The 27,390-nt window shown below is 37.1% G+C and overlaps 3 protein-coding genes across 14 annotated transcripts in view; all 3 read right to left on the reverse strand.

The window, feature by feature from the left end:
* Window positions 1-78: 78 nt before the first annotated feature.
* Window positions 79-4,301, reverse strand: LOC148970636 (mucin-5AC-like). Its single transcript, XM_089124501.1, has 15 exons — window positions 4,264-4,301; window positions 4,156-4,186; window positions 4,028-4,054; window positions 3,695-3,866; window positions 3,513-3,616; window positions 3,224-3,395; window positions 2,507-2,610; window positions 2,066-2,240; window positions 1,887-1,990; window positions 1,599-1,770; window positions 1,215-1,318; window positions 767-941; window positions 588-691; window positions 338-506; window positions 79-256 (listed from the first exon to the last, which is right to left on the reverse strand). The coding sequence occupies exons 1-15, from the start codon at window positions 4,273-4,275 to the stop codon at window positions 94-96; spliced, it is 1,788 nt and encodes a 595-aa protein (XP_088980627.1). The 5' UTR covers window positions 4,276-4,301; the 3' UTR covers window positions 79-93.
* Window positions 4,302-7,525: 3,224 nt separating this feature from the next.
* muc5.7 (mucin5.7) lies at window positions 7,526-14,388 on the reverse strand. Its single transcript, XM_089124515.1, has 19 exons — window positions 14,240-14,388; window positions 14,132-14,162; window positions 14,003-14,029; window positions 13,731-13,902; window positions 13,551-13,654; window positions 13,263-13,434; window positions 12,882-12,985; window positions 12,432-12,606; window positions 12,252-12,355; window positions 12,002-12,170; window positions 11,816-11,919; window positions 9,556-9,730; window positions 9,376-9,479; window positions 9,088-9,259; window positions 8,707-8,810; window positions 8,259-8,433; window positions 8,079-8,182; window positions 7,831-7,999; window positions 7,526-7,748 (listed from the first exon to the last, which is right to left on the reverse strand). Exons 1-19 carry the CDS (start codon window positions 14,249-14,251, stop codon window positions 7,589-7,591), a joined length of 2,337 nt encoding a protein of 778 aa, XP_088980641.1. The 5' UTR covers window positions 14,252-14,388; the 3' UTR covers window positions 7,526-7,588.
* An 892-nt stretch (window positions 14,389-15,280) lies between these two features.
* hspg2 (heparan sulfate proteoglycan 2) overlaps window positions 15,281-27,390 on the reverse strand; it is a 102,481-nt gene continuing 90,371 nt past the window's right edge. For 10 of the 12 annotated variants that reach the window (XR_016148165.1, XR_016148169.1, XR_016148162.1 and 7 more), the window contains 9 exons: window positions 27,161-27,382; window positions 26,067-26,578; window positions 25,105-25,227; window positions 21,202-21,277; window positions 20,642-20,720; window positions 20,277-20,324; window positions 18,769-18,839; window positions 18,452-18,535; window positions 18,306-18,361 (listed from right to left, as the gene is read on the reverse strand). Coding sequence is in view for 1 of the 12 variants with exons in the window: in XM_089124494.1 (XP_088980620.1) it covers window positions 16,922-17,094; window positions 18,258-18,361; window positions 18,452-18,535; window positions 18,769-18,839; window positions 20,277-20,324; window positions 20,642-20,720; window positions 21,202-21,277; window positions 23,244-23,300; window positions 25,105-25,227; window positions 26,067-26,238; window positions 26,334-26,578; window positions 27,161-27,382 (1,454 nt within the window). In the remaining 11 variants the exon portion in view is untranslated. Of the gene's footprint in view, window positions 17,095-18,257; window positions 18,362-18,451; window positions 18,536-18,768; window positions 18,840-20,276; window positions 20,325-20,641; window positions 20,721-21,201; window positions 21,278-23,243; window positions 23,301-25,104; window positions 25,228-26,066; window positions 26,579-27,160; window positions 27,383-27,390 lie in introns of those variants that run through there. The other 2 variants (XM_089124494.1, XR_016148163.1) reach the window with 2 other exon arrangements.

Below are 27,390 nucleotides of genomic sequence, written 5' to 3' on the forward strand. Positions count from 1 at the left end.
ATATGCGCTGAGGCGAGAAATGGCAATGCAATCAAATGTTTATTTTGTTTCCAATCTAAATCTAAATTAAAAACTCAGTTTGACAGATATAGCCTAAACTTGTAAAGCAGTCATGTTTTCGACATCTAATGGGAGGCTTGAAAGGACAGGGATTTTGCAAAAATTTTGCGGACACGTGTAGCGGACCTTGTAGTCCTGACAGTTCCATCCACTCAGCGGCACATTCACACACGCAAAGCCCTGTAGTGGATCATATCTGCAGAATCAAAGTAGATGCCCATCAATCATTACAAAATTACTATAATATTTTATTATAAAATTATATAGTTAAACTTACACTTGAAAGTTGCTTCCAGGCAGTACTGGGGTCCCACTAACGGTTGCGACCTCAATGGCGATGGGCTGAGCACAGGCCTGTAGTGGGTATGTTGTCAGGGTTAACGACAGTGTCTCAAAGTCTCCCACTCCTCCGGGATTATCTCGGTCAAACCAGGGTGTCCTACATTCTAACAGAGGATGACCAGTTTTCATTCATGATCAATAAAATATCAGTTCATTGAATTCTATTGTGTGTAAATGTCAATTACTTGAACACCATTCCTCTGGGCAGGTGAAGCGCACCTTATAATCGGCACAAACCCCTCCTCCTTGGTTTGCGTTTACACAAGAAAACCCAGTTGTTGGATTGTATCTTCAGAAAATACAAAAGAGCTTTAGAACAAAAAAAACATTAGGACAGTGTCACTTCAGACCCTTTGATACTCACACTTGAAAAACATTTCCTGTTTGAGATGCTGGCAGGCCAGAGATCGTTTGAGCCTCTATTCCGAGTGGATTCGGACAAATGTACCCAGGATACAAACTGAGAAGTGTAGTCAAGAGTTCAGAATCCCCTCCATTTGTATTAGGATTGTCGGAATCAAACCACCTGGTTACACACTCTGATGAACAGAGAATAGTTGTAGTAAATATGTACGGATACACACACACCCAAATCCAGAGGAGCTGGGACACAATGCAAATTGCAATAAAAAAAAAAAAAAAAAAAGGAATTAGATTTTTTTACTGAAAAAAGTATGTTATCTCTGAACTTAATGATATTGCATTTTTACAAGATGTACCAACTTTTCTGGATTTGGAGTTGTGTGTATGTATATACAGAGGCCATATACATGTATATATAAAATTATATTAGATGAAGTTAAAACACATACTTGGAAGACAAAAACTCGTTGGACATGTGAAACGGACCCTGTAGTCTTGACACCCTCCAGTCTGTTGTGCATTCACACAAGCAAATCCCTCTGTTGGATCATATCTGCAAAAACATGCATATGTTAACATGGAAAGACTTGCTTCTAGGACTGTGCTTTTTCTGAAGCGCTCACTCTTGCAGATCCAATTTAACATGCAGTTTCTATAAATCAAGAACAAGATACTTGGCAGCAGCTATGCTGCCCTTTCCATTCCATAGAAATATAATTGGGCAACTGTATATTTAAGAGCAAGCACTTCAGAAAATGCAACGTCCTACAAGCAAGTGTTCTAATCTGATAGAACTTTATTATAGATAATGATATTGTTGGTCGTCGTCGTACACTTGAAAACTATTTCCAGTCGGCAGTACTGGGGTCCCACTAACGGTTGTGACCTCAATGGCGACGGGCTGAGCACAGGCCTGGTGTGGGTATGTTACCAGGGTTAACGACAGCGTTTCATAGTCTCCCACTCTTCCGGGATTATCCCGGTCAAACCAGGGTGTCCTACATTCTAATAGAGGATGACCAGTTGAGTAGATATTCATTCCCCAAAAAAGATAATATCATTGAATTCAATTGTAAAAATGAACAGCTCAGTGCCTGTTTTTGTGTGTAAATGTCACTTACTTGAACACCATTCCTCTGGGCAGGTGAAGCGCACCTTATAATCGGCACAAACCCCTCCTCCTTGGTTTGCGTTTACACAAGAAAACCCAGTTGTTGGATTATATCTTCAGAAAATACAAAAGAGCTTTAGAACAAAAAAAACATTAGGACAGTGTCACTTCAGACCCTTTGATACTCACACTTGAAAAACATTTCCTGTTTGAGATGCTGGCAGGCCAGAGATCGTTTGAGCCTCTATTCCGAGTGGATTCGGACAAATGTACCCAGGATACAAACTGAGAAGTGTAGTCAAGAGTTCAGAATCCCCTCCATTTGTATTAGGATTGTCGGAATCAAACCACCTGGTTACACACTCTGATGAACAGAGAATAGTTGTAGTAAATATGTACAAATGTGTGTACAGATACACACACACAACCCCAAATCCAGAGGAGTTGGGACACAATGCAAATTGCAATTAATTCAGTAAAAAAAAAAAATTTACTGACAAAAGTACGTTTTCTCTGAACAACTTAATGATATTGCATTTTACAAGATGTCCCAACTTTTCTGGATTTGGGGTGCGTGTATGTATATTACAGAGAGGCCATATACATATATAATTATGTTAAGATACATACTTGGAACACAAAAACTCATTGGACATGTGAAACGGACCCTGTAGTCTTGACACCCTCCAGTCTGTTGTGCATTCACACAAGCAAATCCCTCTGTTGGATCATATCTGCAAAAACAAATCTTCTCTGTTAACATTGAAAGACTTGCTTCTAGGACTGTGCTTTTTCTGAAGCACTTTCTCCTGCAAATACAATTCAACATGCAGTTTCTATAAATCAAGTTTAAGATACTTGGCAGCAGCTATGCTGCCCTTTCCATTCCATAGAAATATAATTGGGCAACTGTATATTTAAGAGCAAGTGTTTCAGAAAGTGCACAGTCCTACAAGCAAGTGCTACAACTGTGGCCAAGTGTTAAATCTGTATTTCTCTGAATTTAAATGTGCATACAGGCCACTGAACTTACATTCTCTAAAATTCTGCACTAAAGACTTAAGCAGTCGGAGTTACAGGGACTAGACTGATCAAGAGAATTGCAGTAGATATTCAGTACACACTCTAAAAAATGCTGGGTTGTTTTAACCCAACTTTGGGTCGGGTTTGTCCATATTTGACCCAAAATTGGGTTAAAACAACCCAGCATTTTTTAGAGTGCATAAGTAGTGCAAAAATATTTGGTGGGAAATAAAGCCATTTTGTCTCACATTCAAAATACATCCATGTCATTGTTCTAATCTGATAGAACTTTAGTATAGATAATGATATTGTTGGTCGTCGTACACTTGAAAACTATTTCCTGTCGGCAGTACTGGGGTCCCACTAATGGTTGTGACCTCAATGGCGATGGGCTGAGCACAGGCCTGGTGTGGGTATGTTACCAGGGTTAACGACAGCGTTTCATAGTCTCCCACTCCTCCGGGATTATCTCGGTCAAACCAGGGTGTCCTACATTCTAACAGAGGATGACCAGTTGAGTAGATATCATTCATTCCCCAAAAAAGATAATATCATTGAATTCAATTGTAAAAATGAACAGCTCAGCCTGTTTTTGTGTGTTAATGTCACTTACTTGAACACCATTCCTCTGGGCAGGTGAAGCGCACCTTATAATCGGCACAAAACCCTCCTCCTTGGTTTGCGTTTACACAAGAAAACCCAGTTGTTGGATTGTATCTTCAGAAAGACAGAAAAATCTTAACATATATTGTAAAGCTTCAGGTAAGATCATTTGTTTCTTGAATTAAACCTCACACTTGAAAGACGTTTCCTGTTTGAGATGCTGGTTGACCGGAGGTCGTCTGGGCCTCGATGTCGATTGGATTTGGGCATATTTCTCCAGGAAACATATTGAGAAGGTCAGCCAACAACTCATAATCTCCATTTCCACCTGGGTTGTCACGGTCAAACCACTTGCTTATACAACCTGATAAATCGAAGAATAGAAGCAGAATAGAATAGAATACAGAAGAATTTGTTTTGATAAAAAAGGACAAATTAAAGTAGACCATGGAGAGACTTTCAGGATATCAATATGATAGGATATCAGATTATGCAGATTTTTTTTAATAGGAAAATGACACCTACTCTGATTGGAGAGAGTGAAAATTGTACCTGTAAGGAGAGAAATTTTCTTTTTTTTTACTTTATTTCCCTTACAGCAGTATCACATTTAATTGGTTTTACCAATATCTTCCTTCATAAATCAAACTTACTTGTAGCCAGAAGCAACCAGGTTGCAAATACCTGGAAAAGAAAAATAATGATATAATATTTGATGTATAATATAGAATATAATATAAGTGCAAAATGCAGTGGCATACCTTGCTGCTCATTCTTATGACTTTTCAGTAGGGAATCTAATAAGAAAAAGAAAGACAAATCATTTCAGTGTGTGGAATGGTATAATTATAACAATAATAATAATGTTAACAAGGTGCAGTCAGACAGAAGATTATAAGGAATAAAGTTCAAATGTACATAAAAATATCATCCCACCAGTAATACATACTCGCAATCAGACCGGACAAACGTTGAGTGAAAGTGAGGAACTAAAATACACATGATGAAATAAGGACACTAATCATCATCATCATCATCATCATCACAGTTGTTCGTCATTTGAACGTACCTCACGTCGTAAACACGACTTCCCACCTCAGCAATAGAAACGAGGAGTAGCGGGAAACTCAAACAAAGAACACATGTTACTAACAAAAAACCAAAGTCCATGAAAACGAATCTATTAATAAACAACCGAATACGTATGACAAATGATCATAATAATGAATGCTAAAGGTCTAGCTTTTAGAAAATCTTAATAAATTATTTCACATTGAATTATATATATATATATATATATATATATATATATATATATATATATATATATATATATATATATATATATATATATTCAGTAGGCTATAAACTTACCCAGTTCTACTTGGTGATTGTGCTAGTGAGAATAGCCTATATCTTGTGATATGCCACAATATTTCATCATCTATCACTTCACGCAGGAGTAGTTAGTATTATCTGTGCTCTCCTTTTCTCTGCTGAAATTCTTTCTCTTTTTAAGCAGGTGAGCTCCTCCCCGGCCATCTTGCAGCAGCATCTCTGTTGTCAGCTCTGACCTAATTTCTCACCTCTCTTCATTCATCTCCTGCACTCCACCCATCTCTGTCTCACCCATCTCACAGCAAAAGCTGTCCACATACAAGAATTACACTGTGGGTCCTGGACAGGGGTAATGTATAGTTTGGTCTAAGACTTAATCTTTTGTTCCTCACTTTAAAACAGGGAATGTGAGATTGTCAAAAGTGACATTTCATCACGCTACATGCACTAAAAAGATACAATACAGCAATTGTAATCCTTTACACAATAAACTACAAAAAAAGGGAGGCTTCCAGCTATTAATTTAACCTCATTGCATTATATATAACACAGATATACTAATAATAAAGCTCAGGTTGCTGAATATCCGATCACTTTCTTCAAAAGCACTTTTTGTTAATGATCTGATTACAGATCATAACCTAGATGTGCTGTATTTGACAGAAAACTAGCTAAAACTAGACGATTACATTACTTTAAATGGATCCACCCACCAAGATTATTGTCAAAAACATGAGCCTCGTCTGAAAGGCCAAGGGGGAGGTGTTGCTGTAATTTATATATATATTACAGTATTAAGTATTATATATATTCAGTATTACAGGCAAGTCTAGTTTCAAATTTAATTCTTTTGAAGTGTTGGTGCTTAATGTAACACTAGCCTATATCTAGTACAGTAAATAATGATAAATCCCGTTTGACATCTGTTCTGCTTACTCTATACAGGCCATGAAAAATCCTTGTGGAGGCCTGATCGCCTAATCCTAACCCCATAACTAAAGCTAATGCTAGGGGAAAATAATCAGAATTAAGAACAACAGAATATGATGCTTCTTTGTAATATTTAAGTTTATAGTTAAAGGGTATGCTTTTTTTTATGTTACCACTTTAATGCGTAATATAGTTGTTTGTGCAATCTGCAAAGTTACAAAGCACAAAGTCCACGTCAAATGGAAGTTGAACTCAACATTAATTCAAAATTAACATTTGTATAGAATATTTCAGTATTATTGTAAATTATTAATCTATGCACATCATTTTTAAGTCACATGGCCACATTTTATGTAATAAAAAGAACGTCCTATCGACCTGCAGGTAATAAAGTAAGATAAGAGCTTACTTCGACATTACTACATAAGGTGAACAAAATAATGTGAATTACCACTATCAAACATCCACAACAAGTCATGTTTGGGAAGTTGTTTTGGGTCGATCAGCTTGCTCTTCTTAACTGTCAGACTCCAGCTCGAACTGATAAAACAATTGACGTCATAATGAACTGTAACTATAGCAGTATTATACCTCAGTCAGGCAGCCTTCCGAACTGATACTCACCGGTACTCATGCTGCATCTTGGTGTTGATGCTATGGGGAAGGCCATCAGCATAAACGGTGTCTTCTAAAGTATATTCATTGGCAGGCAGCAGTCTGTGACTATAAAATAGTGCCCAAGTTACACATCAGCCGCTTTGTCTGTGTGTGCTTGTGAAGATATTGTTTGTCATTGCTTGCTGAAAAGGTTCAATGTGAACTCACTTGGCTCTTTTTTTGAGGGAAGAGAGACAACCATCTACACTTCGTGGTTCAGGCCCTGCATCTAGTTTGCCGATAGTAGAGGTAGATCGCCTGTAGGCGTCCCTCATTTATGTGTCGACTACTATAGTGCATTGGAGTTTGCTAGCTATAGCGGATCTCTGAAAAGTGCCTTTTCATAAGTCAGGGTATGAGCTTGGTAAAATAGAGTTATGAGCGATCAGCAGTAGTGTCCCATTCTCTTATTTGCCGATCTACCAAATTATTTATCGGGGTTTTAAGTAAGGCCTAAATTCTCTTGTGACTTCCTTGGGGTAAAAGAGCCTTGTTAATGGTGTTATTTGGACAAACTAGCTTTAGGGAGTAGTGCCACTGTGCAACTTTTTGCTCAAGTCACATAGGAATTGGGATTGATGCCATTCATGCCATTCTTGACTCTGGCCTAGTCATGGCGTAGTTGTGTTGTGTTCTCCGTAGTGTCAACATTAAGGCAGAGCGTCAAAGTTCCACTTCAAAAGGGAATGTCTCAGGTTACGTATGCAAACTGGTTCCCTGATAAGCTGAACTAAATAATAGGTTACTATCGTAACCACGGTTTACTGAAACATCGAGTGGAAGGGCATCCGTACCTGATCTCTACAGAAGTATTCAATGGCACCAAGTCTGGCTAGACAGAAGCATGAAACCAATGCCAGGTAAGATGTCTCCTTTTTTTTGTTTAAAGAAAATGAACAAACAAGCCTTAATCATATAAAATGGTGAAAAAGACACAGGGCCTAGGTGATCTTTGACCCCTGTCTGGCCCATGTGGGCTACCATGCTCATTAGAGCTCCAAGTCACAGGTCATAGAAAGAGTCTTGAATCAAAATGATCAATTTCCTCTAATGTTCTTAGCACTTCAATGGTACAATGATATGAACCGAGGCGAGAAATGGCAATGCAATCAAATGTTTATTTTGTTTCTAATCTAAATTAAAAACTTAGTTTGACAAATATTAGCCTAAACTTGTAAGGTTGGTGACATCTAATGGGAGGCTTGGGAGGACGGAGATATTGCAGAAACTTTGCGGACACGTGTAGCGGACCTTGTAGTCCTGACAGTTCCAGCCACTCAGCGGCACATTCACACACTCAAAGCCCTGTAGTGGATCATATCTGCAGAATCAAAGTAGATGCCCATCAATCATTACAAAATTACTATAATATTTTCATTATAAAATTATACAGTTAAACTTACACTTGAAAGTTGCTTCCAGGCAGTACTGGGGTCCCACTAACGGTTGCGACCTCAATGGCGATGGGCTGAGCACAGGCCTGTAGTGGGTATGTTGTCAGGGTTAACGACAGCGTCTCAAAGTCTCCCACTCCTCCGGGATTATCTCGGTCAAACCAGGGTGTCCTACATTCTAACAGAGGATGACCAGTTTTCATTCATGATCAATAAAATATCAGTTCATTGAATTCTATTGTGTAAATGTCACTTACTTGAACACCATTCCTCTGGGCAGGTGAAGCGCACCTTATAATCGGCACAAACCCCTCCTCCTTGGTTTGCGTTTACACAAGAAAACCCAGTTGTTGGATTAAATCTTCAGAAAATACAAAAGAGCTTTAGAACAAAAACATTAACATACAGTGTCATTTCAGATCCTTTGATAGACTCACACTTGAAAAACATTTCCTGTTTGAGATGCTGGCAGGCCAGAGATCGTTTGAGCCTCTATTCCGAGTGGATTCGGACAAATGTACCCAGGATTCAAACTGAGAAGTGTAGTCAAGAGTTCAGAATCCCCTCCATTTGTATTAGGATTGTCGGAATCAAACCACCTGGTTACACACTCTGATGAACAGACAATAGTTATAGTAAATATGTACAAATGTGTGTACAGATACACACACAAATCCAGAGGAGTTGGGACACAATGCAAATTGCAATAAAAAAAAAAAAGGAATTAGATTTGTTACTGAAAAAAGTACATGTTATCTCTGAACAACTGAATGATATTGCATTTTTACGAGATGTACCAACTTTTCTGGATTTGGGGTTGTGTGTATGTATATTACAGAGGCCATATACATATAATATTATAGTAGATGAAGTTAAGATACATACTTGGAAGACAAAAACTCTTTAGACATGTGAAACGGACCCTGTAGTCTTGACACCCTCCAGTCTGTTGTGCATTCACACAAGCAAATCCCTCTGTCGGATCATATCTGCAAAAACAAAATGCATATGTTAACATGGAAAGACTTGCTTCTAGGACTGTGCTTTTTCTGAAGCGCTCACTCTTGCATATCCAATTTAACATGCAGTTTCTATAAATCAAGTTTAAGATACTTGGCAGCAGCTATGCTGCCCTTTCCATTCCATAGAAATATAATTGGGCAACTGTGTATTCAAGAGCAAGCGTTTCAGAAAATGCAACATCCTATAAGCAAGCGCTCGAATCTGAGAGAATTTTAGTAAAGATAATGATATTGTTGGTCGTACACTTGAAAACTATTTCCAGTCGGCAGTACTGGGGTCCCACTAATGGTTGTGACCTCAATGGCGATGGGCTGAGCACAGGCCTGGTGTGGGTATGTTACCAGGGTTAACGACAGCGTTTCATAGTCTCCCACTCCTCCGGGATTATCTCGGTCAAACCAGGGTGTCCTACATTCTAATAGAGGATGACCAGTTGAGTAGATATCATTCATTCCCCAAAAAAGATATCATTGAATTCTATTATAAAAATGAACAGCTCAGTGCCCGTTTGTGTTTGTTAATGTCACTTACTTGAACACCATTCCTCTGGGCAGGTGAAGCGCACCTTATAATCGGCACAGACCCCTCCTCCTTGGTTTGCGTTTACACAAGAAAACCCAGTTGTTGGATTGTATCTTCAGAAAGACAGAAAAATCTCAACATATAGTAAAGCTTCAGGTAAGATCATTTGTTTCTTGAATTAAACCTCACACTTGAAAGACGTTTCCTGTTTGAGATGCTGGTTGACCGGAGGTCGTCTGGGCCTCTATGTCGATTGGATTCGGGCATATTTCTCCAGGAAACATACTGAGAAGGTCAGCCAACAACTCATAATCTCCATTTCCACCTGGGTTGTCACGGTCAAACCACTTGCTTATACAACCTGATAAATACCAAACAGAAACATTTGTTGACCATGGTTAGACTTTAAGGATGTCATTAGGATTTAATTTTTTTAAATAGGAAAATGACACCTACTCTGATTGGAGAGTGTGATAATTGTACCTGTAAGGAGAGATATTTTGTTTTTTACTTTCCCTTACAGCAGTAACACATTTAATTGGTTTTACCAATATCCTCCTTCATAAATCAAACTTACTTGTAACCAGAAGCACCCAGATTTCAACTACCTGGAAAAGAAAAATTATAATAATATTGACTGAATAATACTGAATAAAATAATTTAAGTGCAAAAGGAGTGGCATACCTTGCTGCTCATTCTTATGACTTTTCAGTAGGGAATCTATCAGGACAACTTACAAAGCTAAAGAAAGACAAATCATTTCAGTGTGTGGAATGGCATAGCCTAATTATAACAATAATAATAAAGTTAACAAGGTGTAGTCAGACAGAAGATTATAGGCCTAAGGAATAAAGTTCAAATGTAGCACTATTAATACTCATCCAACTGGTAATAGCATACATACTTACAAACAGACCGGACAAACATTGAGTGAACGTGAGGAACTCAAATACACAAGGTGATGAACTAAATTACAAACATCTGTGATGATGATGATTAGTGTCCATGGAAACTAATCATGATCACATGGTTGACGTGATTGGGTAGCCTACAAGGTAGTTTGTGACGTCAGAAACACCAGCGATTTCAAACCGTGTCTTTGCGCATGGTTTGTCTTAAAGCACTTTTCGGAAGGCGGGTTTTAAAGAAATCATAACTAAAACACATCATTCAGATTGAAAACAGGTTCTGTAATTTTTGTTTCAAACAATTAAATCATGTAAAGCAGCTATTAGTAGACCCCCAGAAACTAAATTATGAGGCTGTAAATGAGCTTAATAGAGGACTTTTAAGTTAGAGGGACTTGTGTAGAGTGCAGGTTTCATTTAATGCATTACAATGTTAGTAAGAACAGTGAGAACATGAACCTCAATAAATAACATCAGAGAGATGTTTGGATTAGAATTTTTTACTCATCTTTCAAAAAACTCATACAGTCATAAGAGTTGAACTGACACACACAAAAAAAAACACTTTTTAAAGAGGTTTTTGGTTCCAGCCTGCCAAACACTAAACAGTCATGTGTATTGGGGACAATTATTATATACCCCTTACCTCTGCAATCTTGATTTCCTATCGGATTTCAACATCAAAATTCAAACACAACAGCACACATTAGAGTGGTGCACAGTAGGCATTGCAAATTAACAATAGAAAAAACACCAGATTGTGTGATCATGCTTTAAAGCCATTTTAGGCTCAGAAATCAGTGATGACAAAAGACAGAACCAAATAATAATAAAAGTGAAGCAACTTTAAGCAGTAATACTCTTTTTGTTTAAAGAAAATGAACAAACAAGCCTTAATCATATAAAATGGTGAAAGACACACAGGGCCTATGTGACCTTTGACCCCTGTGGGCTAGCATGCTCATTAGAGCTCAAAGTCACAGCACTAATAAAAGAGGGGTTTCTCTCCCCTGATTAGTGTGTAGATTCAATAAAATGTCCTCTATAGTGGACAAAAGTCTATTCCTGGGTCCCAGAAGGTTTACAACATATACTAAATCACAAACTTATATTTTCTACCACCTAGGTCTCTTTTTGCCTAGTTACATTACGTTTAAAGAAAATTAACAACTTAGCGTCTGAACTTCATGATCAGCTAACTTTCACACTTGCTGTTATTCATGACATGAGGAAAAAAACAGCATAGTCGACTTGTTCATTTAACTAGAGGCCTCTTAGAAACATTTAACTATTACACATACAGGTGTGCACACACGTGTTCTGATATGCAGGTGATAGAAAGAGTCTTGAATCAAAATAATCAATTTCCTCTAATGTTCTTAGCACTTCAATGGTACAATGATATGAACCAAGGCGAGAAATGGCAATGCAATCAAATGTTTATTTTGTTTCTAATCTAAATTAAAAACTTAGTTTGACAAATATTAGCCTAAACTTGTAAGGTTGGTGACATCTAATGGGAGGCTTGGGAGGACGGCGATATTGCAGAAACTTTGCGGACACGTGTAGCGGACCTTGTAGTCCTGACAGTTCCAGCCACTCAGCGGCACATTCACACACTCAAAGCCCTGTAGTGGATCATATCTGCAGAATCAAAGTAGATGCCCATCAATCATTACAAAATTACTATAATATTTTCATTATAAAATTATACAGTTAAACTTACACTTGAAAGTTGCTTCCAGGCAGTACTGGGGTCCCACTAACGGTTGCGACCTCAATGGCGATGGGCTGAGCACAGGCCTGTAGTGGGTATGTTGTCAGGGTTAACGACAGCGTCTCAAAGTCTCCCACTCCTCCGGGATTATCTCGGTCAAACCAGGGTGTCCTACATTCTAACAGAGGATGACCAGTTTTCATTCATGATCAATAAAATATCAGTTCATTGAATTCTATTGTGTGTAAATGTCACTTACTTGAACACCATTCCTCTGGGCAGGTGAAGCGCACCTTATAATCGGCACAAACCCCTCCTCCTTGGTTTGCGTTTACACAAGAAAACCCAGTTGTTGGATTATATCTTCAGAAAATACAAAAGAGCTTTAGAACAAAAACATTGACATACAGTGTCATTTCAGATCCTTTGATAGACTCACACTTGAAAAACATTTCCTGTTTGAGATGCTGGCAGGCCAGAGATCGTTTGAGCCTCTATTCCGAGTGGATTCGGACAAATGTACCCAGGATTCAAACTGAGAAGTGTAGTCAAGAGTTCAGAATCCCCTCCATTTGTATTAGGATTGTCGGAATCAAACCACCTGGTTACACACTCTGATGAACAGACAATAGTTATAGTAAATATGTACAAATGTGTGTACAGATACACACACAAATCCAGAGGAGTTGGGACACAATGCAAATTGCAATAAAAAAAAAAAAGGAATTAGATTTGTTACTGAAAAAAGTACATGTTATCTCTGAACAACTGAATGATATTGCATTTTTACGAGATGTACCAACTTTTCTGGATTAGGGGTTGTGTGCATGTATATTACAGATAGGCCATATACATATAATATTATAGTAGATGAAGTTAAGATACATACTTGGAAGACAAAAACTCTTTAGACATGTGAAACGGACCCTGTAGTCTTGACACCCTCCAGTCTGTTGTGCATTCACACAAGCAAATCCCTCTGTCGGATCATATCTGCAAAAACAAAATGCATATGTTAACATGGAAAGACTTGCTTCTAGGACTGTGCTTTTTCTGAAGCGCTCACTCTTGCATATCCAATTTAACATGCAGTTTCTATAAATCAAGTTTAAGATACTTGGCAGCAGCTATGCTGCCCTTTCCATTCCATAGAAATATAATTGGGCAACTGTGTATTCAAGAGCAAGTGTTTCAGAAAATGCAACATCCTATAAGCAAGCGCTCGAATCTGAGAGAATTTTAGTAAAGATAATGATATTGTTGGTCGTACACTTGAAAACTATTTCCAGTCGGCAGTACTGGGGTCCCACTAATGGTTGTGACCTCAATGGCGATGGGCTGAGCACAGGCCTGGTGTGGGTATGTTACCAGGGTTAACGACAGCGTTTCATAGTCTCCCACTCCTCCGGGATTATCTCGGTCAAACCAGGGTGTCCTACATTCTAATAGAGAATGACCAGTTGAGCAGATATCATTCATTCCCCAAAAAAGATATCATTGAATTCTATTATAAAAATGAACAGCTCAGTGCCCGTTTGTGTTTGTTAATGTCACTTACTTGAACACCATTCCTCTGGGCAGGTGAAGCGCACCTTATAATCGGCACAGACCCCTCCTCCTTGGTTTGCGTTTACACAAGAAAACCCAGTTGTTGGATTGTATCTTCAGAAAGACAGAAAAATCTCAACATATAGTAAAGCTTCAGGTAAGATCATTTGTTTCTTGAATTAAACCTCACACTTGAAAGACGTTTCCTGTTTGAGATGCTGGTTGACCGGAGGTCGTCTGGGCCTCTATGTCGATTGGATTCGGGCATATTTCTCCAGGAAACATACTGAGAAGGTCAGCCAACAACTCATAATCTCCATTTCCACCTGGGTTGTCACGGTCAAACCACTTGCTTATACAACCTGATAAATACCAAACAGAAACATTTGTTGACCATGGTTAGACTTTAAGGATGTCATTAGGATAGGATTTTATTTTTTTAAATAGGAAAATGACACCTACTCTGATTGGAGAGTGTGATAATTGTACCTGTAAGGAGAGATATTTTGTTTTTTACTTTCCCTTACAGCAGTAACACATTTAATTGGTTAATTGGTTTTACCAATATCTTCCTTCATAAATCAAACTTACTTGTAACCAGAAGCACCCAGATTGCAAATACCTGGAAAAGAAAAATTATAATAATATTGACTGAATAATACTGAATAAAATAATGCAAGTGCAAAAGGAGTGGCATACCTTGCTGCTCATTCTTATGACTTTTCAGTAGGGAATCTATCAGGACAACTTGCAAAGCTAAAGAAAGACAAATCATTTCAGTGTGTGGAATGGCATAATTATAACAATAATAATAAAGTTAACAAGGTGTAGTCAGACAGAAGATTATAGGCCTAAGGAATAAAGTTCAAATGTAGCACTATTAATACTCATCCAACTGGTAATAGCATACATACTTACAAACAGACCGGACAAACATTGAGTGAACGTGAGGAACTCAAATACACAAGGTGATGAACTAAATTACAAACATCTGTGATGATGATGATTAGTGTCCATGGAAACTAATCATGATCACATGGTTGACGTGATTGGGTAGCCTACAAGGTAGTTTGTGACGTCAGAAACACCAGCGATTTCAAACCGTGTCTTTGCGCATGGTTTGTCTTAAAGCACTTTTCGGAAGGCGGGTTTTAAAGAAATCATAACTAAAACACATCATTCAGATTGAAAACAGGTTCTGTAATTTTTGTTTCAAACAATTAAATCATGTAAAGCAGCTATTAGTAGACCCCCAGAAACTAAATTATGAGGCTGTAAATGAGCTTAATAGAGGACTTTTAAGTTAGAGGGACTTGTGTAGAGTGCAGGTTTCATTTAATGCATTACAATGTTAGTAAGAACAGTGAGAACATGAACCTCAATAAATAACATCAGAGAGATGTTTGGATTAGAATTTTTTACTCATCTTTCAAAAAATTCCTACAGTCATAAGAGTTGAACTGACACAAAAAAACACTTTTTAAAGAGGCTTTTGGTTCCAGCCTGCCAAACACTAAACAGTCATGTGTATTGGGGACAATTATTATATACCCCTTACCTCTGCAATCTTGATTTCCTATCGGATTTCAATATCAAAATTCAAACACAACAGCACACATTAGAGTGGTGCACAGTAGGCATTGCAAATTAGCAAAAGAAAAAAACACCAGATTGTGTGATCATGCTTTAAAGCCATTTTAGGCTCAGAAATCAGTGATGACAAAAGACAGAATCAAATAATAATAATAAAAGTGAAGCAACTTTAATTAAGCAGTAATACTCTTTTTTTTTGTTTAAAGAAAATGAACAAACAAGCCTTAATCATATAAAATGGTGAAAAAGACACACAGGGCCTAGGTGACCTTTGACCCCTGTCTAGCCCATGTGGGCGAGCATGCTCATTAGAGCTCCAAGTCACAGCACTAATAAAAGAGGGAGTATTTCATCTGTAGACCTTCCATTCTGCCTCCTAACTCTGTTTTCACAATGCAATGAGAGCAGCCAGAAAGAATCACTTCCTGTACACTCTGATTGAGATAATGAACCTGAACGGTACGCGTTAGATGTAGCATTTCTCCATTAACCCTCCAGACGATCTGGAAGATGACATACACATTTCCTCCTTTGTTCAATGCACATTGTGTAAGACTCATACCGAATATGAATGTGATGGCAGAAGAGACCAAAAACCTTTTTACAAATCTATCATGAAAAATAATAGTTAGTGAGGTTGTTAACAGCAAAACTGTGAGAAATAGAGAAGACTGAAAAAGACACACATTTAAACTGCTGCAAAGTGATTTTCTGTAACATTTTAGATCATTTGTAACCATTTTAGTCCTGTTATTATTATTTTTTATTTAGAGATCTCGTATCAACATTTACTCAGTCTCAATACTTTGGCTTGAGGGATTGTAATCCGTAAACAGTATTTTATTTTATCGTAAAGCTGTGGCTTTTATTACTCACAACAAACGAGACCCACTCAGAGAAGTAATATTACATGTTGGTTATGTGCTTGTTTTGTTGCCTTTGTCTTGTCTGAATTTAGCACCATGTTTTTTTTTTTCATTTATTACCAGACAGACATAACAATGTTACTAAACATGGAAGCTATATCATGTGAAATATATACACCATGTATGATCTCTCAATTTGTATTTTTTAGCAACAATCTTCACCTGAGATGCATCACGATGTCTTCTGTGCTGTGACCTCACAGAGACCGGTTCCTCATTGTATCTAACTGAGCATGCTCGCCCCCACCGGCCCTAATACAGAGTAAAAGAAGGCAACGGAGTCTTCAAGTATTAACACAGCTCGGGCACTAAACCTCAGACACGCAATATTAGAGCCTAGAATCACTGCTAGGAAAACAAATGAGCAGGTCATTGTTAGCTTGCATTTCCCTCCACAAATATAATATATATATATATATAGATTAATATGCTTATAAATAAAAATTCAGTGCTGTAAAAACATCTCCGATTCCATAGGATCTGACCCACCATAGAAGGCTCATCATGTTTATTCTTTAAAACCTTTTGTCGTCTTTTTCTCATGGCTAAAAAGCTACTGTTCGGATTATGTAAACTGAGCTTATGTGTTAATAAGTCCTTCATTGAGCATAAAACACGGGAAAAATTGAAGACTTTGTTAATATCATACATTTTTCTTTCTCTCTTTTTTTGGTTTAAGAATCCATTCATGTGTTTTTTTGTTTTTGGTTGCGGTGAGGCACCAAGAAACACGTATCAGAGTGTGTCTCTTAAAGTGTGACTGTAGTTTGTCCTGTAAGCATCCGAGAAATGCAAGTTTCTCAGTGTGAATGTGAATGTGGGTTGTTTTTCTGTAGTCTCTGGTATTGTTTTAGTACTGCGTCTATGTTAAGCAGCGCTCCACGTTGATGCCCTCCTCTGCGTGGACCTGCAGGTCGATGGGTCGCGCTGGCTGTTCTCCCGGTCGAGCGTTCATCAGAGAGATGTTCTTCACGCAGCCTGTGATACCTGAGGAATACTTCCCACCGGTCAATGCTTTCATGTCTGGAGCCCCACCTACAGTCCAAATACAAATAATCTTACTTCAGATTCAAAAGTTTATGACTTTCTTTTACAAGAAAAGACATTTCTATATGTCATCTGTAGGGGGCATCAGAACGTAAGGCATGTTTTCACATATTGGTGAGACATAAGAGCCAAGCTCCCCCAAAAGTATTATAAAAATTGAGACGTGGTTGTTGTGTGAATAAATCTGGAAGTAAATATTATATAAACAGATTCTATAATGGTTAGAATCTGTTGGCAAATTTCGGTTCCTGTATGTTTGGCAGAAGTCTCATATAAATACCTGTTAAATTACGTTTTTGACAATAAGTCAAAAAGTAATTTAAGTAGCTAGTCTGTGATTGAAAAATATAATTTTTGCCTTTAGAGTAGTGTCTTGACTTCATTTTTGTAATTGATCCTAATGTCTTCTACAGAGAGCATAGTTAAAAAAAGTTTTAATAATTGTTATCTTTCAAACTACAAAAATATAGGTACACTACCGTTTAAAAAAATAAGGATAGTGAGATTTTTTTATGTTTTTATGTCACAAAGGCTGCATTTATTTGATCAAAAACAGTAATATTGTGAAATATTATTACAATCTCAACAATACCTGGTTTATTTTTAAATGTAATGTATCCTTGTAACTAATGACAAAGCTGAATTTTCAGCATCATTCCACCAGTCTTCAGTGTCACATGACCTTTCAGAAATCATCCTCATGAAACAATTCTTACTATTAAAAACAGTGTTTGCTGCTTAATATTTTTTTGTGGAAATGCTTTTTTTCAGGGTTCTTTGATTAACAGAATGTATTTATTTTGAAATGGACATCTTTTGTAACATTATTAAATATCTTTATTCTCACATTTGAACAATTTAATGGAACTTCGCAGAATACAAATATGAATTTCTTAAAAAAACTTTACCAATGGTAGTGTATTTATATAATTTCTTGTGGAATATATATATATATATATATATATATATATATATATATATATTACTACATGTTTTTTTTGTTTTTTTTTCCAGAATTACATCGGTGTACTCTATTGTGGACCTTAACATTGTGGACCTTAACAGACAAAAAAAAAATGCACATATTTTCATCACATTACTCTGCTCAGCAGGCTACAAGGAAACAAATACAATTGTTACATCATACTTACCCAAGTATATGTTGCCTTTGGTGTTCACCATGATGCTTTTGCCTTGTGATTGTCCACGTTGGACAGATCCTCCATCGATCTGGAGGTAGCCCTGCTTACCCGTTCTGTTCAAGACACGGAAAGAACACTCACAGCTATCTTTCTTATAACCTTTTCTAGTTTCTATTATGGTTTAAAGCAGTAAGGAGCATTACCGAACAGCAGTGATCATGTGCCACTTTCCATCGTTGACAGGCTTTCTGGAGAGAATCTGAGCCTCTCCGCTGCCCAGCTGGTAACTATCAGAGACACAAGGGCACGGCATGACCAGCTAAAAAAGGACTGATCTAGATCAGTAAGCAACTGAAACTTAGTTGTAGCAGCTAAGAACCCCATTAACAAAAGTCTTGTGTTTTTGTTTTCTTTTTTTATCAGATCAAACATCAGGTAATGATACTGTCATCATATCATATTAGACTCAACCCATTAACCCATGTGGTTTGTTGGTGTGCAAATGTTCTCATTGACTCACCTAAACTCAAGATGTCCATTTTGTAAACCAATACTTATAAAGTCCTTCCCCTTTCCTTGATGTCCTAGCTCCTAGAAAGTATTTTCAGACAAATATTCAAGTCAGTCTCTCTGAGTCATTGGGAAGGAAAATGGATGTGAACCACAGGCCAAAATGACCCTATGTAAGAAATGAATGGGTGTGGATTTCTGTTTCAGCAACTGAATTATTTCTATACTACAGCAATATATTTCATTTAAAAACATTAATTCCACTGAAATAATAATAATAAAACCTATATACACAACCGTTCAAAAGTTCGGGGTCGATGTGTTTTCTGTTTTAATATATACTATAAATCCTGTGATGTCAAAGCTGAAATTCATCATTACTCCAGTCTTCAGTGTCACACGATCCTTCAGAAATCATTCTAATATGCTGATTTAGTATAAGATTATAAATAAAAGTATAATTAATATTAGTGTAATATTTTTTTAGCAATGTTGAAAACAGTTAAAACTGCTAAATATTTTTGTGGCAACTATGATTTATTCAAAAATAGCATTTATTCAAAATATAAATATTTTGTAACATTTAAAATCTGTGCCCAGACTTATACTGATGAAAATCTATCTATGAATAACGTTTTTCTTATGTTTAATTAGTTTGTAATTAATTCAATTACCCAAAAAATAAGCACAGAGTACAACAAAGATTAATCTTTTGTTCTTTTTTTTCCATATCATGGTGTACAAGATTTGGAAAATGATTAACATTAAATGGCACTTTCACTGTACACTTTGGTGTTCAATGACTTTTTAAAAGCACAAATTCAATATTTGTTGTTATTGTTGTGAGAACTTTTAAGAAAGGTAACCTACAAGCTAATTTTAAACATCAAATGTGTGACAATTTGCTGATATTCAATCCATTTCAGGAAAAGTTAAATTAATAATTAATCAAAAAATGTATTAACTGTCAACAGTCAACAACTCATAAAGTTAAAACAACCTTTAGGTCTTATTTTATACCTTATTTGTTAAAAAGTGCCAAATGAATGCGATAAACTGTTGCAGTAACAGTTGTGTTGACTGGAACAGGTGGAAAACAGGTGATAAATATGTAAACATAAGGCTAATTATGAGATGATGTAATTTGAAATCACACATAACACATGCAGACAATAACTGTAAAATTTCATTTTTGACTCGTTCATAATGCCCGAGTGTGTCATTTACAAATGAATTCAAAGTTAGCAGGCCAATTAACCAAATTATGTAACAAACACTGAGATCTTTACTTTAACTTTTCTCTTGAGCAAACGTGCCAGCAAGCAGTGCGCTGTGAGTGACTTAGTACAAAAAAAAGCATCTGCTAAATCAAATGTAAATATAACAAGGGATGTTGTAATGCAAAGGTCAAATCTATATTGCATTACAGCAAAAATTTTAATATTTTCTGAGATAATGATACGTCCACGCTAATGCAGACATACTTTGTGTGTCTGACTGCTTGTGAAGAGTGGATACCTTTATACTAGCATGCTTCGTACGGAGGCTTAGAGCGCCTGCAGGCTCCTGAGGAGGATGAAGGTGAGTTAGCCAGGCAAACATGCAGTGCAGCCATTAAAATGTGCTTTAGAGGCGAGGGACAAAAGCATATTCCAAACAAGCTCCAAGCAAACTCATTTTAGCCAAATGAGGCTGATTATGAAATTTAAATATTTAACATTTAGATGGGTGCCTTTCATTAAATTAAATATATTTATATACAGTATATATAATGCTATTTCATGGACACTAAAAATTATTTTTGGCCAGTAAATGTTATTAATTTTGGACCCTGAGCGCATGTGTCCTAAGATCCAGTAGGGGGCTTTTGTGTACAAACATACCACTCCCTGCCACAGGATGAGGCCGTCTTCAGACACAGTGTTGATCTCTAACTCGATGGTCTCTGGAGAGTCAGGAGCACTGAAACAAATTAAAAACTGTCAATAGTGCAGAACAACATTATAAAAAAGACAAAAACAATAAATATTCATCTTTAGCAAAACAAAACCACCCTTTCAGGGATGTTCCGGGTTAAAAACTACGTAGTTTTGGTCACACTTTAGTTTAAGGTCCAATTCTCTTTTGCTTCAATAAACTCCTAATTACTGCTTATGAATAGTTAGCAAGGTTGTTTTTAAGTTTAGGTAGTGGGTAAAATTATAGGATGTAGAATATGGCCATGCAGAATAAGGCATTAATATGTGCTTTATAAGTACCAAACAGCCAATATCCTAGAAATATGCCAGCTAATATGCAACTAGTTAATAGTTGGAAATGGTCCCTAAACTAAAGCGCTACCCAAGTTTCCTTCCTATGGTAAAAACTGCTAAACCTGAGTCAGTTAAAATGAACATTGAACACAGTTATTATTAGTTTCACATATGTACTGTAGTGCCCTCACCTTCGTGGGAACATGGGCTTTGGAAGGGCCAGATATCCATTACTATGGAAATATGCCGAATATTCTATGGGAGAGTCTGCAAAAGAGAAAATAAAAAATAAATCTCAAACTGCAACACTCTGGATTATACTACCACCATGTGGAGCTTCACCAAACAGCAGAATAAGCAGACCGTGAACACAACTGACCCCTGACTACATTAAAGGTACAGTAAGCGATTTCTGAGAAACAATGTCGATATTTGAAATCAACCCAAACAAACACACCCCTCCCTTCAAGAGTGGCTGAAAGCGGAGGGGGGAAAGCTAAAGATGACAAACGATTGACAAAAATGAGCATACATCCCACAAAAGTACATACAAGAAAAAGCTGCAGGTACACCAGCTCCAGACTGTCCTGTTAATATAGCTAACATTACAACAACAGCATATCTCAGTTCTGTGAAACAGCAAAACCAATGTTACTCACGTATCGAGCAGAAACCAAGCAACCTTTGCATCCGTTTTCAGGCCTTCCCACGTAGGTCTCTTTAGCGCCGGGAAGCTTTTCTACTATTAATGCTGGTCTTAAAGCTCTTGCCTGATCATAACCCTCCTTCACCCAGTGATATTCCTTTTGTAATGTCTCTCAACCATCTTCAAATCACTCTCTCCCCCACCCATCATGAGTGGACACGCCCCCTACTATGGATTAGCTACAAGTGTGTCAAGTTGCTTGGCCTAATCTCAGAAATCACTTACTGTACCTTTAAATCTGATGAATTAATATTTATCTTTACAAGTTATAAATGCATGATCCCAAATAACAGGCTTGTTGCATTGTGAGAAAAACACAAATATGTGCATCAAGAGCAATTCATAAAACCCCCCAGATAAATTCCAACATACATTTAATTTATCTCCATGAGATAAATAAAAACGAATGCAAATACACACTGCTGTTGAAGTTGAGAACAACACTGAGCATTCCTCAAAAAGCATTCTCTCGAACCATGTAATAACCCTCGAGCAGTTGAGTGCTCATCAATAAGTGCTTCATGCTCAATGTTTCTGGACGTATACTCACCTGTCTAGTTAGCTCAAGTGTTTAAAAGAATGATATTCAGTGGTTAGTGTTTGTTCACAGTGTGAGGACATTTTGTTTACAGACACGGCTGTAGGTGAAAGTGCCAGTGCGGAAAAGATGTTGGTTTTCGAACAAAGAGAAACAAGGATTTAATGAGAAAGAGATGACGAATTGAAACGACTGACCGGACAAGACGCCTCAGGACAGGAGATGCTAAAGGGGAATTCTATGTGTGTGTTTGCCTTAAGAAAATGTTGCACCGTTGCAACCGTCACAATTGTAACATTAGCCACAAAAACTACACCAAAAAGTACCATAAGCATTTTACAACGAAGACACAGAATTCCCCCCTAAACATTACATTTAAAACTTCACAGAGGACACAGTAACCAATTAAGTGCAGATGAGACCATTCATTTCGATAGCGCATTGTTTCAGGGATCTATTTACAAGGCAGTATCATTACGCTTTTACTCATTTTTCCTATTTTCTTGCTTTTGAACACTAACAGAAAAGTCAAGCATCTACTAGTGATATCATTAAACCATTATACATACAGTACTGTACAAAAGTTTGACTCTTTTCTGTTTTTGTTTTAATCAAGACTAGTACTGTGAAAAAATTACTATTTAAAATATTCAGAAAATATTTTTAAAGATTTTTCAACTTTTATCAGGATCATTTTATTTAAATCAACAACACTGATTAATAATAATAATAATAATAAAAAAGCATTTAATCCAGATGAATACATTTATCAGAAAGGTGCTTGACTTTGCATCTGATGGTCCTAATGAAAGCTCTGTAAACAGACCCCTAAAATGCTTCACTTCCTGTATTGCTTGTTTTTCCCCCCATTGTAGTCATTTGTTGTTGTTGTTTCATTGGTGGTGTTAGACGGGCTGAGGAGGCCCTGAGGAGGACGCTCGCCCCTGGTTAGTGACGAGCGGGTCAGGCAGATTGCAGTCATACTGTACCATTTCTCCCACTACCCTCCAAATTCCACAGCGCCTCGGAGAAGCTGGACTCCTGCCCTGTGTGTGTGGGATATAGCCATGAGAGTGCAGGGGTGAGAAACATTCACACGTGGCCTTCACCGGCCAACACGCTAATGCTGGATGACGTACGGCAGCCTGACTGATGTCGATACGGTGCGTTATGGAGAACGGACAATTATTTCCCTATGGTGCCTCATGATGAATCGCTTACAGCTGTGCTTCAGTCGGATGCTATGAAACTACAGAGAAACGTCTTTACTTCCACAGAGAAAGTGAATTCTGTTAAATGACAAATGAGGCAAACGGGATGTAAAGAGACCCGAATATGAATATCAGTAAGAATGATAAAGCAATTTAGAGTCACATTGCTCATATATTGGCGTTGGTTAGCTGCATGTTTATCTCATCTTAAATGACAAGTAATGTATAAAACACTTACCTAAAGGATTATTAGGAACACCATACTAATACTGTGTTTGAGCCCCTTTCGCCTTCAGAACTGCCTTAATTCTATGTGGCATTGATTCAACAAGGTGCTGAAAGAATTCTTTGGAAATATTGGTCCATATTGATAGGATAGCATCTTGCAGTTGATGGAGCTTTGTGGGATGCACATCCAGGGCATGAGATGTGGTGACTGTGGGGGCCATTTTAGTACAGTGAACTCATTGTCATGTTCAAGAAACCAATTTGAAATGATTTGAGCTTTGTGACTTGGTGCATTATCCTGCTGGAAGTAGCCATCAGAGGATGGGTACATGGTGGCCATAAAGGGATGGACATGGTCAGAAACAATGCTCAGGTAGGCTGTGACATTTAAATGATGACCAATTGGCACTAAGGGGCCTAAAGTGTGCCAAGAAAACATCCCCCACACCATTACACCACCACCACCAGCCTGCACAGTGGTAACAAGGCATGATGGATCCATTTTCTCATTCTGAGACTCATCAGACCAGGCAACATTTTGGTGCGCTCTTGCAAATCGTAGCCTCTTTTCCCTATTTGTAGAGGAGATGAGTGGTACCCAGTGGGGTCTTCTGCTGTTATAGCCCATCCGCCTCAAGGTTGTGCGTGTTGTGGCTTCACAAATGCTTTGCTACAATAATCATAAAAGTGTTCCTAATAATCCTTTAGGTGAGTGTAGTTGTATGGAACAGTGTTGTTATTGTTAACCAAAGCAAAAAACATAAAATTATTTCCAGTAAATGAGAAAAGCTGAAATAAGATAGGTGAAATAAAATAAGTTTAAGTACTAAAATTACTAAAAGTAAAATAAATTGAAGTATTAAAACACTAATAAAATTACTCGAACAATGATTAGAATGAAAACCAAAAAATAAATAAATAAATAAATAAATAATACTATAATATTATATGAATAATACAAAAATAACACTGGTACGGGAGACTTGGGACCAAATTATTTGTGAATTCCCAAAACTAACATTTTGAAATCATCATATTTTTTCCTCATACAGCTATTTGGGTCACAGGTGAATTGTATCTGTTCTATGAACCTTTTTTTTCTTCATGGCAATAACAGTGGAAATGTGCATTAGCCTTTATTGTGCCCAAGACTAAAGTTTGTAAAATAATAGCGTACATTTATAAATATAATAACTAGTACCATTCTCCTAATAATATGTTCTTAATAAAAAAAGTTGACTGCATAGAATGAGTTGACAATTCTGTACAAAAGAATAGAAAAAAATAAATGCAAAAAGTGTACAATATACCTAAATTTGCAGCAATGCAGGTGCTTATCGGAAGGCAAAAAATCATATGCAAAAAGATTTTGCAAAACAATATGTTAAACATCTAGCAGATGTGAACTGACCTTCCTCGCAGTGTCGGCCTGTGTAGCCGGCCAGACACACACACTGGTTATCCACACAGCTGCCACCATTCTGGCACTGCGAAGAATCTCGACAGGTGTCCCTCACTATTTCACAACGGTCACCTGAAGAACACCAAAATATGGAAAAACAAAAGGAATAAAATCTTGATTAAATAATTCTTTGAAATAAAATTTAATAATGAGGATTTTCAGAGCCTTAGCAAGCTTAACATGCACAATGTCTTTGAACCATTAAAACATCCTGCAAGTTTTCAACATTGAGAAAATAACCCAATAAAACGACCCAACAGTCTCAACCCAGCAGTTGGGTTGAAAAAAAGCCATCTGTATTGGATATGGCAGTAGTTACATCGCAAACCATAAGTCAATGATTTCATAATGCTTTGTCTGTAAAGGATGGTTTTATATGGATTTTTTCAAAACATTTACTCACGTGCAATAGGGAGTGGGCATTGATTTTTTTTTTCTATTCATGAGGTCGCCAATCATAACAGTCATTTACTGACAAGCCTTAAAGGAGCCGCATATACAGTATATACACGGCCATTCAAAAGTGTAGGATTGGTGAGATTTTTTAATGTTTTTGAAAGAAGTCTCTAATACTCACCTTAAAATAACTGTTTTCTATTTTAACATATTTTAAAATTTAATTTATTCCTGTGTTGGCAAAGCTGATTTTTCAGCATAATTACTCCTGTCTTCAGTGTCACTTCACATTTTTTTGTGCAAAAAATATTAATATTAAAATAAATTTCAAGGAACATATTAAAATAATTTAAAATATCCATCCCTAATGTTAAAGAATACATAAAAAAAAAATATATATATATATATATATATATATATACACACACACACACACACACACATATTATTATATTATATTATATTAATTATACTATATTATATAAAGCCTCTTGAAAGTTGGTTGAGTAACTCACCCTCGTGTCCTTCAGGGCAGAGGCACTGGTACTCGTACTCAACACTGGCCATACATGTGCCTCCGTGCAGACAAGGCCTGCGGTCACATGGGCTGCCATCTTCACACTGGCTGATGGCACTGCTCTCAATGAAGCTATATGAGAGATCCACCTTCTTTCCATTAACGAAGACCTGTAAATATAAACAAAGCCAAAAGAAACTATTTCATTTCCAAACAGGACTGGGGGCTGTAATGCAAACAACAATTCAATGCAATACATTCTCACCTCTCCTATGCATCCATCAAACAGCATGCTAACATTTGCAGGTTTGGGCAAGATGTCCATGCTGGGCACCCCTCCCAGATACATGGGTGTGTGGATATTAAGACCTTGGGCCTTGCCTGGAGATGACCTTGTGATCTCTCGTGCATGGTCCACCTTCAAGGAGCCGTCTTTATTGAGCCGTTCGGCCACCACACGATGCCACTGACCCAGAGACACAGGCTCTTGACTGCGCAGAACAGCTTGACCTGAGAGAAAGTGAGGAGGTACTTTGTTACTTTAGTGTCCGATTACTTATTTTGAAAGATCAAGATCTCTGAGGTGAGTTGATTAAAGGCACAAACTTTCTGTTTTTTTTTTTAAACATTAGATTAAACTATTATCTAACCTAAACCTATCATGTGATGTCGTTAACCTAAACCACCAAGTAGATAGTTTGAAATGCATCAAATATCTGAATCCTCCTCTTAAAATGGTGGCCTGTCCCACATCAGAGGTCTTTGGTATGATTTTAAATATTAGATACATTCAAGAAGATCAATGTCCTAATTGTGACAATCGATTAATGAATAAATTATTAATAAATAATTAATTTATAGACAGACGGACGGGTGGATCTATCTACTTATCTATCTATTTATAGATAAAACAACAGACAAGTAGATAAAACGAAAAAAAAATATTATTTATACAATATATAATTTGGGCTCTTGAGGGTGATGATTACCACTTTCCAAAAATCAAGCACATCCTGTAATTCACCATGACAAAGAAAAATATTTTTTTTTGCAAAAAAATATATATCATGATTTGATTATCAGACCTCTTACCTGTACCAAGTTCATATCGGAACTCGACATGTCCATCTACCATTGATAACATCACAAAGTCCTCCACTTTCATCTTTTTGCCTCCACTAAAGAACATCAACCCATCAACATCCATGGGCTTAAACTCCATCTCGATGCGGAGGTCATTGTGAATATTAGTGAGAGGAGGATATGCAATGTATGATAAGTCTCCATCAAACAATGGTGTCGTTACCAGAGTACCTGCGATT

Source organism: Pimephales promelas, chromosome 20 (genome assembly GCF_988280905.1).
Source record: "Pimephales promelas chromosome 20, fPimPro1.hap1.1, whole genome shotgun sequence".
Taxonomy (NCBI): Eukaryota; Metazoa; Chordata; class Actinopteri; order Cypriniformes; family Leuciscidae; genus Pimephales; species Pimephales promelas.